Source organism: Rhagoletis pomonella, unplaced genomic scaffold (assembly GCF_013731165.1).
Source record: "Rhagoletis pomonella isolate Grant_MI unplaced genomic scaffold, Rhpom_1.0 Rhpom_scaffold_00005, whole genome shotgun sequence".
NCBI lineage: Eukaryota > Metazoa > Arthropoda > Insecta > Diptera > Tephritidae > Rhagoletis > Rhagoletis pomonella.
In genome coordinates this window covers 53,543,755-53,560,293 of record NW_023458559.1, presented here as the reverse complement: position 1 = coordinate 53,560,293, position 16,539 = coordinate 53,543,755, and the positions used below count along the sequence as shown (strand labels likewise).

The 16,539-nt window shown below is 32.8% G+C and overlaps 2 protein-coding genes across 4 annotated transcripts in view; one reads left to right on the top strand and one right to left on the bottom strand.

Moving 5' to 3' along the window:
- Nucleotides 1-16,539, bottom strand: part of LOC118739217 (long-chain-fatty-acid--CoA ligase 5-like) — a 431,825-nt gene that overhangs the window by 38,076 nt on the left and 377,210 nt on the right. The gene's annotated exons all lie outside the window — the stretch shown is intronic.
- Nucleotides 1-16,539, top strand: part of LOC118739218 (long-chain-fatty-acid--CoA ligase 5-like) — a 41,347-nt gene that overhangs the window by 3,266 nt on the left and 21,542 nt on the right. For all 3 annotated transcript variants that reach the window (XM_036470409.1, XM_036470410.1, XM_036470408.1), the window contains 2 exons: nt 5,706-5,962; nt 6,994-7,148. In XM_036470409.1, coding sequence (XP_036326302.1) covers nt 5,887-5,962; nt 6,994-7,148 — 231 coding nt within the window. In that variant the 5' untranslated portion in view covers nt 5,706-5,886. The remainder of the gene's footprint in view (nt 1-5,705; nt 5,963-6,993; nt 7,149-16,539) is intronic.

The window sequence follows — 16,539 nt, the reverse complement described above, 5'->3', positions numbered from 1 at the left end:
TCTTCTCTGTGCCACCGTGATCACGTTTTTCTGCTATAATAAGCAATATAAATATATTTTAACTTAATATTTTATTAAAAACACCTCTACAAACATATTTTCCTTGCTAGCGTCCATTTTTGTTTACTTTTGCATTTGGCATTTCTCCTCTTTTTCGCAAAAACAATCGATTAAACTAGGATGGACACCGAAAAGTTATCGGTTAAATCTGAGATTATTTTATAATTACAGATTAACAAGGAACGAACTTTATATGGCTAATCTCTTGTTCTAATTATAGACTAGGGTGTTAAGCTCGAAAATGAGGATAATCTACTTATATGTGAACCTAGTATAAGTATATTTAAAATTTTTCTGCTTCAATGCTTTTGAATTCGGTAGCTCAATTTTAAGTGAATTTCAAATCAGACCGCAAGCATTTAAAAGCTAATTACTTTTTTAAAACCAAAAATCATTTTAAAATCCTCAATCAAGCAAATTCAAATGTAATTGCTATGTAATTGAGGTCCAGCTTTAATAATAGTTTTACCACAAACTTCGCTGAACGAATTTTCCATAATTTCTAAAATGGAAACAGAATTGCAGTAGTTACTTGAAATACATGATTTATGCGTGAGACAGGCTATTTATTCCGCTTGAATGATTTTCATCAAATTGCGCTACGCCTTCATAGACATGATATATGTACATAGGCATAGATATGTACATTAGGCGACAAATGAAATGTATACCTTGTTCTAATATAATATTCACTATTATTTTCATTTATTTTTTTGCATTAATTACACAGGTCCACAAAAAAAGATCGATGAAAGGTTTCTTTGGCCAAACCTAGTCTGTTATATGTTTTTGGGGTCGCTGAACACGAATCTGAAGTCTGTATTGCTCCATCACGTCTGAATTTTTTTCTAACCACAAAAAACTTAGGAAAAAATCTAGACGTGATGACATTATTTTGTTGCTATCCTAACTATATCTCCCCAACATATGAAGCGTAGCCGCGAATAACATTGGAAAACTCTCGCTTCGGAAATGGACAGTTTGTAGTTAGCGTAAACGAACATAACGATACGGGATTTTTAAGAAAGTTGCGAGCATAGAAAAAATTTCGATGAAAAAAAAAATATTTTTCTCGAGTTCAAAACTATTTTAAGTTGGAACCAACAATACACACCCACAAAATTTCATAACAATCGGTTAAGCGGTTTCGGAGATTAGCGTTAACGATTACAGTGACACAAGATTTTATACATTAAGATAATTGTGAATATTATATCTTTAGAACACGGTGCACATTTTCATTTGTCGACTATGGTATGTACATATGTATCTAATATACACAGTTGTGGCAATACAAATATTACCCTAAATACAATTTTTATTGACAAAGCACAGTTGCTTTAATTCTCGGACATGGCATTTAAAATTTTAATTCGTAAAACCAGCAGGTGTGAGATAATTAGATACACATGTACGTGCGTATGCATAGACATATGTATGTATGTAAATGTCAAGATTAACACACGGCGTTACTGATTTACATATGTATATATATTGTATTTTTCTGTTTTACATGAATTACATCGTATATACATACATACATACATATGTATATAAATACATACATATATACATATGTTAATACATATGGACCTCTGCATATGCTTTTATTAGTCCACTCAATTGTGTGGCCCATTGCCAGGTATATTGATTCCCATGACAATCGATTCAAATTATAGCCCAGCGTTAGTTGCGCCAATGTATGTATGTATTGAAAAAGCCATACATACACAGTCACTAACAACATGTGCTAGTTCTTTGCGGAAGGAAAGCTGTTCGTTAGTGCAACAATGAGCTGTGCACTTACATATATCAATATGCATAAAGCTATCCATATATACAACAGGGAATCATATTTATCAATCAGTTGAATTTAGGTGGTAATAGCAGCCACATAGAATAAAAGAACTTTTTGGTGCTAGGGCAAAATTTTTATAAACCAATATTTAGTTTGCTATCCATATCGTAAATATTTGAATTCCTGAGAGCAAAGGAACCCGAACGATGCACACAGGGCCAGAGTTCAGTCAAGAGTGGCCAAAGGTCAAGTCATCAATTTGGTTCAAATTATTTTATTACCGATTTATAAATAAATAAAAGCACATAATTTAAAAATTATTTTTAGAATACTGTATGAGAAGTGCACCCTTGAAGATAAAAAATTGTTAAAAATTAGAAATTGAATAATGGCGAAAATAATTGTATTGATTCAAATATTCGGACAACAGAGAAGACTTTATTATTCTGTCACTAGATTGCCATCACCCGCTTCGCTCAGCCCGGGGGTGAAATAACACAAAAGGCAATTGCGCAAATTTGTGTTATTTCCCAATTAAATGTGAAATAACACAAATTGCTTTATATCATTTCTCGTTGAGCAATAAGACCAGCGCCCCTCCCCTCCTTTCGCAATTATGCACTGGTGGCATTATAACCGTTTAGAAAAAAGGATAGAAAAAATAAAATGACACTAGTTCACTTCTGAAACTGCTTTTTAATGTCCAAGTAATGGGAATTATTGCGTATGGTGTTATTGCATGCACCCCACCAATGATGAAATTATACCAGGTGAAGTAATATTCGACTGAGAAAAAAAGTATTGACACTGCTTTATTTAAAAGTTTGCCTATAAATTTGACTATAAGGCAGCCGAATGTCAGAAAATAAAGCGATAAAGCTGTTTTATTACTTCACCTGTTTTTTACGCCATTCATCCCACCCGCTTTTACCGAGTATACGTTCAAATTTAGAAGTCTGAGAGTAAGTAAAATTTTACATATTTTTACATCACTATTTCGTTCCACATGTCCGCTCCGTCTTCGTAAACGAAATCCACAGGTCGGATATAGCAAGTGATGATTATGCAGAAATTTTAACTGAAGATAAAACTCAAAACAATATTCTCTGGGTTATACATATGCTGCGAACATTAACGGCAACTATTGTTTGTTCCATGCCATGGCGGAATTATACCAGGTGAAGTAATTAGAGCGACAGGAAAGATTTTGACACTGCCTGATATGAAACATTGCCTTTAAAATTTGTCTATAAGGCAGCCGAATGACAGAAAATAAAGCGAAAAAGCTCTTTTATTACTTCACCCAAGGCGAATTTATATAAGGTGGTGTTACTAGATCAGCTGATTTTGTGTATGTGTTTCGCCTCACGGCTTCTTATTTCAAATTGAAAAATTTTGTTTGAATTTCCACACACACTCTTACAGATTTTGACAGTTTATGCCGCCAAAGCAAAAACAAAATACATGTAAGTTTTTGTTATTGTACTCCTGCTATCACCTTATATAAATTCGCCTTGACTTCACCTCTTTATTGCGCCATGGTGCCATGCAAAGGTTTTAAGGTTTTCCAGCAATATTTTCAACGTATTAAAAAGCATGCAGACAAAATTCATACAAAAGCGCTATATCCAATTTGCCGAGCAATTATTAAAGACGACGCTTTCCCTATATTTTGTTAGACTTTTCATGAGTAAAAATATTTATTTAATTGTATTTTTGGAATAAACAAAGTTCATTTTCCTTCTGTCAGTAAACTGTTTTTGTTACAAATAGTATAAATAAGCAATGGGAAATAAGGCAAAATTTGTTTTACTTCCAACCTTTGTTGGAAATAAAGCAAAACTCAGATTTTGGTATTATTTCCCATTTAAAAGTGAAATAAAGCAAATTTTTGTTTATTGCCGTTTGTGTTATTTCACCCACCCGCTTAGCCCACATATGCAATTTCTGCGCGCTAAATTAGGGTTAATTTATTTCAATAAAACTCAAGATACCAAAACTCAGCCAAAAACATAGAAGATTTTCAATATGCCCTTAAAAATATTTTCAAACTAAAACTTTCTTTCTTGTGATACACTTTTAATTAACTTATTCATTTAAACAGTTAAATTAAAACTTTTCAAAACCATTTCGATCGATATCCATATTGTGATAATTCATTCAAATTATTCAAAATTCTACATGTTCAAACTAAAGATGTCCAAACATTCTTGCGTTTGACACTTAAACTTGTGTATAATTTCATTAAATTATTTATTTTCAAACAGGTGGCAACCGTTGTCAAAAACTTTTTAAACTACAACCTTTTTATGCCTCTTTCGTCTGAGATCAAGTTGAATTTGATTCAACAAAAAAAAAGTGTACGCCATATTGGATGAACTATTTTGAGTTTTTGAATTCCGATTTTGTCTTTGTAATAAGCGAGCACAAAAACTATGAGTAACAAGCTTGAAGGTCCGATCCGATCTATTTTCAAAATATCGCCCTCCATTGATCTGCCATTTTGAATTTTTAAAATTTAATATCACATTCCAATCAGCCATGCCAACTTCATTTGCGTAACAAGTTTCAAGCTGATCCGATTGATTTTGAAAATATCGTCCACCGTATTATATCCGCCATTTTAAATTTTTTTTTCTGACTCCAGATTCGTAATCAGTGACCCCAAAAACCCCGAGTGGCAAGTTTCAAGCCAGTTCGATAAGATTTTGAATTTTGGCCAGCTTTGATCCCTTTTTGGCGCAGAGTGCGTTGTAGGAAAATAAAGTAGTTATGATTCCGCTAACGCCAGTGGCACAGAACATTTATTTTTAGCCAGATAAATTAAATTTACTTAGATATCGTCAACTGAAATGCTAAAAGTTGTAACTAACAAACATATTTTTGCATAAAACGATGTAAGGTATCATAACGAATCAATAAGAAAATTTCGTAATCTTTGTTAGTTATGCACTTCAGTTGACGATAAGTATGTATGTATGTACATCTCTACGTGTGTTTGCTTAACTAAAGGAGATCAAAAGGCTACTACAATGTCACTGGGCTGCTGCCGGCAAAAGAAGATATTGGTTTATAGGTATGTATTAGCGTGTTTCATCGTTGTATAGTAAAAATTATCGTCATAAAAAATATCGGAAGGACAAAAAAATTGTTAAAAGGTTACAATGAATATAAGCATTACATTTTTGGTGATGATTATTTGATTATCCAATTAGCTTTTATGTACATTTTTGTTGAAGTGAAAAACCTTTTAAAACTTAGGTTAGATTAATGCTGCTGAATATGCAGCACATATAGGCCATGTGAAAAATATAGTTCATTTTATAGCATAAACCATTTAGATATATGTAAGTTTCAAACTTTGTCTAAAATTTAAAAAAATATAAGTATATTTGAAAATTTTTTATATGGAAGAAAATGCACAACACTGAGAGAAAAAAATAATCCAAAATCAATGGGGTTTTCTATCAATTACAAACTGCCACATTTAGCAATGTCAGTGGCAAAAATACATCTCGATGTGTTTCCTTGATTCGATGCATATAAATGTAGATCGGTATTTTTCAATACATCGATGCATCGATTTGCATAGGACTGGGCTATCGCTGCATACCAAAATATTTTCCTAAAATTCTGAAATGAAAATTTGGAAAATTTTTCTAAATTTAAGACATAGTTGGAACTTTGCATACTTATATAACTTTTATAACAAATAAATCGAAAATATTTTTTATGAAAAGTATTATGCGTATCCATTGTAAAAAATCTCTGTTCGTAAACTTTTTCTAGGGCGTGTATCTTCTAGAAGAAATTAAAGTAATTATTATTTATCTATTCTCTATTACAGAATCGACAATTACGGTCTTCTTTTGGTCCAGAAAAGAAACAATTAAACTATACTCTTGAATCAACGTTCAAGAACTTTTTACAATTAGTTCGTAACAAAAAGTAATCGAGTTTAAAGAAATTATATACACACATACATTTGAATAAAATCAATACAGCTCGTGAAACTTAATTCTCTCAAGATGTCTGTGATGACGCCAGAAAAATCGCTTTTAGCGTACTTTAATCACTTTATAGTGAGCAAGTTTTCATATTTACGTGAGTATCCCTATGTATGTATATGGGGCGTTCCATTCCAAAATGGTCGGGGTTCACACTTCATGTGTTTGATTTGTTTAAAATTTTTAGGGTTGATGGATAAACATAAATAGTAAATAAATATGAAATTTGAGCTTGAATAATACATTTTTAAAAACTTTAGAGCACAAAAACAAAAACAAATCGATGTAATAGTTTTCCAAATCTAAATTTGGAAAAATCACACATAATATCAAAATTCTCTTTGAAAAGAAATATAAACATTTTTTTTTTCTTGAACATTTTTTTCACATACAAACTTTTTTATAAAAAAAAAATAGTTTAGTAATTTACAAATTTTTTAAATACTTTTTTGCATTTTTTTGAGTATGCAGTTTTGTAGCGCATTAAATTTTAGTATAATGAAGTGCAAGTGTTAAACAAAATTAACAAATTTGTAAATTCGTAATGCACTCATTTTACTCACTCCATAGTACTATACTTAAATATTACGCAATACTCAAAACACTGCGATTTTTTTTTATTTCTTTTGAGATGGTATATTTTCAAAAACTAGTTTTTTTTATCAAAAAAGTTGTATGTGAAAAATTTTCCAAGACAAAAAAAAAATTATAAAAATATTTTTTTTCATAGAGAATTTTGATGTGTGTATGTGCGATTTTTTTGAAGTTTTTTTTCTCACCCCGTTATCGAGATATTTGGAAAACTATTACATCGATTTGTTTTTGGTTTTGTTCTGTAAAGTTTTAAAAAATGTATTATTTAAGCTCAAATTTCATATTTATTTATCTTTTACGATTATCCATTAACTCCGTCCATTTGGTATGGAACGCCCCATATACATATGTAGACGATAAGTATATCGACAACTATAACTAAAACCGGTACAAAATCGAATGCGGCACTTTTTTTGATAACAATATCAATAACGTTAACTAAATAACCATTTTGTTAAAAAATACGCTGCGATATCGATATTTGATATTTTTATGTCTTTTTACATGTTTTATTTACATTCTAAATAATTTCAGTGGATGAGATTGATGGCTATTTATATTATTTTGGCGGCACTGCAGGCGTTGTGACCTTGACTGGTCTCGCTGCTGCGACAGCCTATTATTTCGCATCACGTCCCATACCGGAAAAGCCGTTAGTGCCTCTGGATAATCAAGCGCCCATTTTGGAGGTAAGTAATAAAACGCACACATACAAACAAATGTTCATGCATGCTAGAATTCAATCGCATACACTATTTGTACATTTAGATTTGCTTATTGTTTTGTTGTCACTTGTCAAAGCGAAAAAAAATAAAAAAAAGTTTCTCAAACTGAAAGAGAAAGTGTTTTCTACGTTTCCCCCTTCTTATATGTATGCTGGCTATTTCGAAGTTTATGTACATTTGTCATGTTGTTCTCATAAAATACATAAGTATGTATGTACATTAAAGTGGTCTAAAATTGTATGTGAAAAAATAAGGTCGGATTTTTAACGCCGCCACCCCCTAGGATTGTTCTATACCGAAAAAAGTATACCACTTTTTTATATTTTGAAAAAAAAAAAATTAGGGAGTGCTCAAAGTTTTCCATGTATTTTACCAAATTGTTTCTTTAACCATTTTGTCAAGGTAACTATATTTTATAGGTCCTCCAAAACCCCCAGAATGGGTGAACCAATAAAAAATCTTTAGTATTAAAAAATAGTTAAAGTAGGATATTAATATTGGAAGTCTCCTGAAGAGAACCACAGTTTTCCGATCGAAAAATATTGATTTTCAAGAATTTTATACAATTTCTACGAAAAGTTGTTTTTTACCCATATAAAAGACATGGAAAATTTTGAGCGCTATTTTTTGATTTCAAAATAAAAAAATATGGGTATATTTTTTCGGTTCAGAACAATCCTAGGGGGGGCGGTATTAAAATTTCGACTTTATTATTTTTGGACCACTCTAATGTACATACATACATATGTAAATTCAAACTAAATATTTTTACGAACAGATACACAGCATTTCGTCGTAATTATTTTTATTTTGCTGATTTTTCACATTTACCAATTTTCTTATCTTTCTTAGTTACGTTATGGGTATGAGGTTTTGAGTACAACGTTCAATTTAAGCAAAAAGAGTCACACAAATATGTACAATATGTACTTAAGTACATACATATTGGCTCGACAAGCACCTGATGTCACATGGTTCACGTCTGTGAGATGGCTTCTTGTGCTATTTCTGAATCGACGCACAGTGATGTTGCCAAATGACGTCATTAGTATAGTGAAACATTCCTGAGTTTATCTACTAGGGGGTATTTTGAAATGTTAATTCTGCGATTAAACACATGTAGGGACGTTATGACCCACTGTTAAAGTAAATAGTAATTTAACCCTTAACTACTGTGCTTAAAAAATAAAAAAATAAAAGCCCAGAACTTTTTTTAATTTTTAAATTTAAATTTTATTAGCAATATCTTCAAAAAGTTGATTCATATGTATATTTAAAACGAAAAATACTGTTTTTTTTTTTAAACAAAAATACTTTATTTTTTACAAGAGTAAATAGAAAATTTGGCAACTTTCACAATGATTAGTGAGGAATTTTTGTTGGCTTTTCCTATGCATATCGTGTGAAATATAATAAAAAAAAAAAAAAAAAAATTGTTAAAAGTATACAATAAAATTTCTTTTAAATTACAGCACCTATTATAAATATTGGTACTGCTTGGTATTACTGCCAAATTCCCTCACATATATAAGTTGAAAGGTAGGAGATATTAAAAAAAAACAATCAAAAAATAGTTACGTCAATGCTGATGTTGGTCTCACTGACCACGCGCAAGTAATTACATAAGTAAAATGCGATTAATAATAATAATCCCAACGGCTTTACCCCCAATGCCCATCCGCACGAGGGGCGCAGTCCGCATGACGTACAGAACCAATGTTTTCAATTTTTACCGCCGAGTCACGAAATGCAGGAGTTTGTTAAGTCTCGAGATCTAATACTGTTCAGCTACAGAAATTAAATTCATCAGCCAATTTGATGTCTTTATGTTAATAACTCATTTATTGAGAGAGGAGAGTATCGCTTTCTTAATGCTGAAAAGCGGATCTGATATATCAAACCAGCGTTGTCGTTTTGTGGGTAATTCCCCAATTGTGGGGTAATGTTTGGGGAACGATATTCTGTGGGGAAATTTGGGGAATTTGCTCTTTAATATGAAAAATTTAGTTCCATAAACACTTTCAAATTAATTTTCATAGTTTCCTTATTTAATTTTGATTCTTGTAGTGCGTTCTGCATTAAATGTTTTTTTTTATTTCATTAAAACTGGCAACAATACAAATATAGTATTATTAAAAGCACTGTGTAATAATTACTTTAGCAGTAGTAGGGCGAATGCATACAAGGTGGTCTTGCATGAACAGCTGACATTTTCGCCGCGGTATTTCTTAATGTTAAAACGATGTCTTTTTTGTACATTTGTGGTAATTCAGGCTGTCAGTGTGCTATAATTTGTTATTGATATTTTGTTTTAACTCAGCCGATACCACCTTGTCTGAATTCGCCTTGTGCAGTAGATTGAAGAAATTATTTTACTTTGAATCATAAGGCACATTGAGTAGGTAGTTAACAGCAGCAGAGGATTGTAGTTTGCATTTTTTTCATTCGAAGTGGTCCATGAATCGTCAATTTTGTTAAAATTTTACTGTGAAATAAGAGATTTTGTTTAACTTTGTGACATTTTAGAGAACAAAATCAACAACAAAATACACGCAGCTTTGTTGTATTTGCCTAAGCGATTTTGGCCGAGTTCAACAAAGCACGCCAGTCAATCCTCCATTTTTATTTTAGCGATAAATATTCAAGTACCACCCAGATAGTAATCGAAGTCAAACATTCTGATGAATATAATAACATGTTTCTTAGATTTTCTTATCTTAATAAGTGCAACGAAAATTGAACTATGGATTAAATTTTAATGCCCAAATATACATTTGTATGCTCACAGTTCAAAGAACTGACTCCATACAATGATTTTTCTTTATTCCCTAATAAGCAATTTTTTGTATTATAATGTGAATTTAGTTTTTTATTTAACGCAGAGAATTGTAATAACTAAAATATATTATATATTTTAAAGGATAATATAAAGCTTTGTGAACGAAACTTAACTTAAAAATATTTATTTCTGTTGTGGGGAATTTGCGGGGAATTTGAAAATTTGTGTGGGGATTTGTGGGTAACTTGGATTTTTTTCTGGGTAATTAAACATATTGAAAACGGCAACGCTGTATCAAACGTGCTGGAATGAGAGTTGAAATCCTGGCATCAGCAACGGAGTGGGTCGTGCAATTCAAAATTAGTTTTCAAAGCTTTCAGAAATAGGGGACAAAAGTGTCTTGAGGGAACATTAAAACTAACATCAGCCAGAAGAGACGGACTTGAAATTGAGCCTGTCAGTATTTTAACCATAACCAGTAACCAGTAAGAAAGTCTCAGTTTGGGCGGAGCCAAACATTAAATACCCGGCGGAAGTATTAAATATATGTTTTTCTCCTTTCCGAAAACTACCGCTACATGGTAAGGGGGGTGGTTTTACCCCTATTTTAAACATCTGCGATAGAACGTTCAGTTAGACGTAATGAGATAAACTTATATAGTCATATGGTGCGGTTTCACGCCCATTTCCCAAAAATTCCAAACAATATTATTTATTTTGAAGGGTTTGTTGTTAGTATCAATTTTGAGTAAATTAGCGTCCTTAAATTTCGAAATATCTGAAAGTTACCGTTATATGAAAAGTGGCCGTAGTTTTAGTCCGGTTTCAATAATTTTCAACGTTTTGCTTTTGTGTGGCAAGCACAATAACCATACCGAGTTTGGTACAAATTAGTAGAACGGTTATCGAGATACATATAAGTGATCATAAGTGGGCGGTGCCACGCCCATTTTCCAAAATTTTATCATAAACGTATTTCTTGGTAAAGAATTGTTGCAAGCATCAATTTTGAGTAAATTAGCTTTAATATTTATTGATTTATCGAAGATTTCGTATTTCTGCAAATTACCGTTATATGGGACGTAGGCGTGGTTATTGTTCGATTTTGCCCATTTTAAATACCATCCGTCCTACGCCCGAAAGAAGTACACATACCAAGTTTCGTTAAGATATTTCAATTTTTACTCGAGTTATCGTGTGTACAGACGGACGGACGGATGGACGGACAGACAGTCACCGCTTAACCGATTTCTCTGTTCATTCTGATCATTTATGTATACATTTGTCTATATTTATCTCGATTCGTTTTGCCTGTTACAAACAACCGTTATGCGAACAAAGTTATAATACCCTTGTGCACAAGTGCGCTCGGGTATAAAAATATGACTAAAACTTTGGGAGTAGTATAGTTCTTCCGATATCGGCCGTTGCCATATGGCACCACGGGGCATATTCCAGATGGATTGTTAGAGGACAGTATTTGGTTAAAATATGAAATAATAGAAACATTGTGTATAAGTTTTAATACATTTATTGATAATATATGCATATTCTACGTGGAAAGCGGATGAAGAAGTTAATGAAAAGTAGCAAAACATTTCAAACATAAACCCACATCACATTTTGCACAGGCTACTCGTCCTGTAGTTCTACATGCTTCACCAGCACAAAGAAGTTTTTTTGTCAATTTGTATGGGTCAGTGGTGTAGTCACAAAAAGATATAAGGTCCCAGTGTGGAGACCACCGAGGCTGGGTATTTAGCATCGAGCTGTCAATTAAAGACCACAGAAAGTATTTGGAAGTAGTCTTGGAGAGTACGCTGCTGTGGATGCGCAATGTTGAAGAAAGAGAGAAGAAGGCCAGTAACGTCCTTTATGCATGTAAAAGAATGCTGGGGGTCACTTGGGGTTTTTCACCTGCTCTGATGTATTGGTGCTACACAGCAATAGTCAGCCCAATACTGCTCTATGGCGCTTTGGTGTGCTGGAATTCCGCACAAAAGTCCTTATGCCTCGGGCCAATGGAGAAGGTGCAGCGCCTAGCGGCACAGTGCATCGCGGGAGCGCTGAGGCCCAATTCGACGGCTGCTCTTTAAAAACCCTGCTGCGAAATCCGCACGTAGATTGACGGTCATAGGGAGATTAAATTTCAGAACCTTTGGGCACCACTTGATTGGGGCGGGAAGCACAAGCATCACGGGCTTCATGGCACCTAGCTTTAAGTCGAAACGAACTTTTTGCACAACGGTTGAGGAAAAGGGATGTAAATGAAACCTAGCCATAGATCCCTAAACATTTTCACGGACGGCTCTAAAATGGTTAAGGGAGTGGGTGCCGGGATTTACTGGCGGGAACTGAACGTCAGGCGGACAATAAGGCTACCTGACCATTGCAGCATTTTTCAAGCAGAGGTTTTCGCAATGAGGATAACTACAGAGCTAGCCCTCACCGAAACGACAAACAATTCAAACTTAAACCTATTCCAGGCGGCAATCAAGGCAGTTTCCTGATATAGTATTTCATCCATAAACGTCCCTCGCAGCCGGGAATCCATTGATAAGCTAGACGCTGATAAAAGGCTACATATCTATGGGTTGCCCGGTCACAAGGGAATCTAGGATAATGAAGTAGCAGATGAGAATGCAAAAACACCACCAATTTTCCCTGGAACAGACAAACTACATGTGTATACCACTTCAACACTTGTACAATGAAATATACGATAATATGATTAGGCAGTTCAGAGCTAGATGGAATGAATTAACCACCTGCAAAACTGCAAAAATACATACAAACGATTTTTGTTTACGCCGTCTCATACATGATGGTATTTTGCGTTCCCATATGGCAACACGGGGTCAGTTTGGGCTAGCAAACATATCAAAATTTGATAAAAAGAGGAACAGTTCACATTACGCCCCGTGTTGCCATATGGCAACGGACTTAAAAAACACTTAAATTATATAGCATGCACGATTGTTTTTTATTTTTACTTGTTACCAATAGAGTCACTAATGTTTTAACTAATATTTTGTCACTATCATATTTTGTAAATAAAAAAACGCTTTCTATAAATTCATGATTACTTCTTCATATATGACATTTTGATGGTTTTTTGTCACTTCTAATTTTGCTTAAAGAACACACTTGCATTACACTCGATAGACAGCAAGGATCTGACGGAAGCGTAAGCGTTTCGAAAGATACACCTTTTAGGAATTAGTTAACGTACATATATATAAGCAATTTGAAGTAAGCGGTTTTTGTTTTACACCCTCTTAAACAGGATGTATTTTGCGTGGCCATATGGCAACACGGGGTCAATTTGGGTTAATTCAAAAATTTTGTCGTGGTCTGATAGACCAACAACATTACTTAAGGACTAATTTACCAACGAATGATAGCCACTCGCTAATCCATTTTATGTGGAAGCTTTTAATAATCTAATATCTTAACTATGGTACTTTTTATTTTTTATAAATAAATACAATTTTGGATATCTAACTAGTGTTAAGATTATGATCCACTAAAAATTAAACAAATTTTTAAACATCAGGTTTTTGCTTTGAGGTTTTTCATCACAGAATTGTTTTCAAATAAAAATCAAGCAATGTAGAAAATTTGTTTACGATTTTTTATGTAAATAATTTCCGCTGAGTTCTGCATTGAGTTTTTCGATTTCATCAATAAAGGTGTTTGATATAGTAAAATAAAGGAATATACGTACATGAATATGTACATTCTTTCTAAATCACTAGAAATTTAATTTTGGCAATTTTGTTGTGAGATAATCACGTATGAAAATAGCGACAACGGCAATTAAAAATAGATACACGTCGTTCCTGTTGAATTAATTTTTCAATATAAAATTGTTAACGAATATATATATGTATGTACATTAGACTGCATCACTTCCCATACAAAAAAAAAAATCGGTACTGTTTTTCCATTGAAAATATAAAATCTTTTATATTTTAAGAGGTCCACCAAAATATTTCGGAAAACTATTAAGATTTAAGCGAGCTGGACCGATTTGAAAATACCTCCAAAAATGGAGTTTTTTATGAATAAAAATAGTTTCTTAAAGATGTTTTTTGAAAAAATCCCTTCAAATGACAAAACGGTTTAAGCTTAAAAAATTTATGTAAAAATATTAAAAAAAAATAAAAAAAATGTGAACGGAATCGTAATAATGATTTTTGGTGCTGTTTTTTTAACTTTTTTCAAAGATTGGTATAAGAAAAACTTGAATAACTGAACCTAAACTTTTCCGATTTAGACTTGTGAGGTACCATTGGAAAGGCATTTTCTCACGCTTTTTGTTTCTTTGCTAATAAGCTCATTCAAAGGATGAAAGAGAACGGTAGGATGAACCTACATCATTCAATGTTAAATTAAGATGTGTTGGTATTTGAAAAAAAAAAAAATAAAAAATTTGGACACGAATGACCTTTTGCACATATATAAAAATAGTGGGAAAATACCTTTCTACCGAGATCGCACAAGTCTAAATCAGAATAGTTTTGGTCCAGTTATTTAAGTTTTTCGTAAATCAATATTTGAAAAAAGTAAAAAGACAGCATCATAAATCTCATTATTACGATTCCGTTGAAAGATTTTTAAATATTTTTATGCCGATTTTTTAAGCCTAATCTGTTTTGTCATCTGAGGGGACTTTTTTCAAAAAGTTCTTTAAAAACTAAATTTTTCGAGGTATTTTCAAATCGGTCCAGCTCGCTTAATTCTTAATATTTTATTTTTTTGGACGTCTTAGTATATAATAGATTTTGTAATCCCGGCGGAAAAACCGCAACTTTTTTTGGTGACGCAGTCTAATGTATATAAGTGCATATGCATGCGTTAGAAAATATCCAAAAATCGATGTAAATGCAATGCTGACAGCCTGCCCACCATACACCAACTCTCCACATGTGAAACCACCTGCACGCCTCCCGCCCAGCCTACTCAACTCAACCAACATGACAAGTTTGCTTGGCTATATCATGTGCCCACCGATAAAAATAAAAAATGTAAAAAAAAATAAAAAGACGCCAAACGCGTGAGAAAAACCGCTACACAACAGAACAATGCGCATCTTTGCGATCGCGACCGAAATATTGTCTTTTTTTAAATCTTCGTTTCGAAAATTTTTGCTAGAATAAGTGATCGTGTTGAGAACCTACATACATACACATGCACACACATACACACAGGCACACATGTGATTGCTTTCTCTCTCTGAATTTTCGGTACGGATTTTCCTTCTAATGCGAATATCAGCTGCTGCGAATCAAATTCGAAAAGCCAAATGTTCGAAAATGCAGAATTTAGGTTGAAACTGTTTCAAAATTTTAGTCTTCAGTTAAACGTCGGGACGTTAATTTTTAAAGCGGTTCTTTTTGGATAGTCGAGTGGATAAATTGGGGAGATATAGTAAAAGTAACGGAGGGCGGTGGTGTGTGGATAGTGTTGAAAACATTGGATACGAAATTTGAAGTGTTTCTAAATGGCTGTTTTATGTCAATTAAAAACACTGTATTCGATTTGAGTGTCAATTAAATAAATGGCCAACATTGTGCTTAACTGTTACGTAAAAGTAGCAGAAAATTGCACAGAAAATTCAACAGAGAAGCGAAAATACATATACATAATTACAATAAACAAATTAAATTCAATTTAAAACTTCAAATATTTATGTATTTGGCTACATTTAAAAATAAATTAAATATACATACATATTGCTGAATAATAGTGTGATTTCAGAGAATGACGTGCTTTTAGTTGTTGTGGCAATTAAAGTGGTTTCCCTTAGTTAAATTAAATGGCGCAGAACATACATACATATATACACACACATGTATAAGGGACGATTCGAAAGTAATAAAAAACAAGTAATTTGTTAAGCAGAATGCAAAACCGACTTCAATTTTCATATAAAAATGTAATATTATCGTTAATTTCTTCATGATGAAGTGATAGGATCTAAACCAAATTAGTATGGGATCACCTGTGAGGTAACACCTTTTCTTTAAAAAAAGAACTATAGAAATCGGTTAACGTGGTCCAAAGCTATGCGGTAACACACTAAAAAAATAATATATTCCGACGAATTGATAACCTTCTCCATTTTGTGAAGTCGTTAAAAAAAAAAGAAAATGCTTGTTTAAAATGTCAGAGGTTTCACATTCCACCACTAGTTTTTTAAGTAAAAATTTTCGGTAGATAAGTAGGTAATCATTTCTGGGCCACCTAATGCACAAGAAAAAAATAACGAAAGATTGAGCTAAAATTAGTCAGGAACATAGCCCACGAGTAGGCAACGAAACTTGGAAATATGAAGGTATTTAATTATCCTTGAAGCCGCAGTACGTCCTTTCGAGAACTGCTCAAATACAATGTTTTAATTACCTACATCGTAGTGATTCTGATCTCCGTTGACTTTCAACTTATTCTCGGGACCAGCTAAAGGCCAGGAAATTCGAAGTGAGGCAGTGATCGCTGTATACGTTTGTTTTGAAACCAAAAGTTGTCTTAGCAATGCAAAAATAGGCTATATTGGATAGACTTGTTTGTATT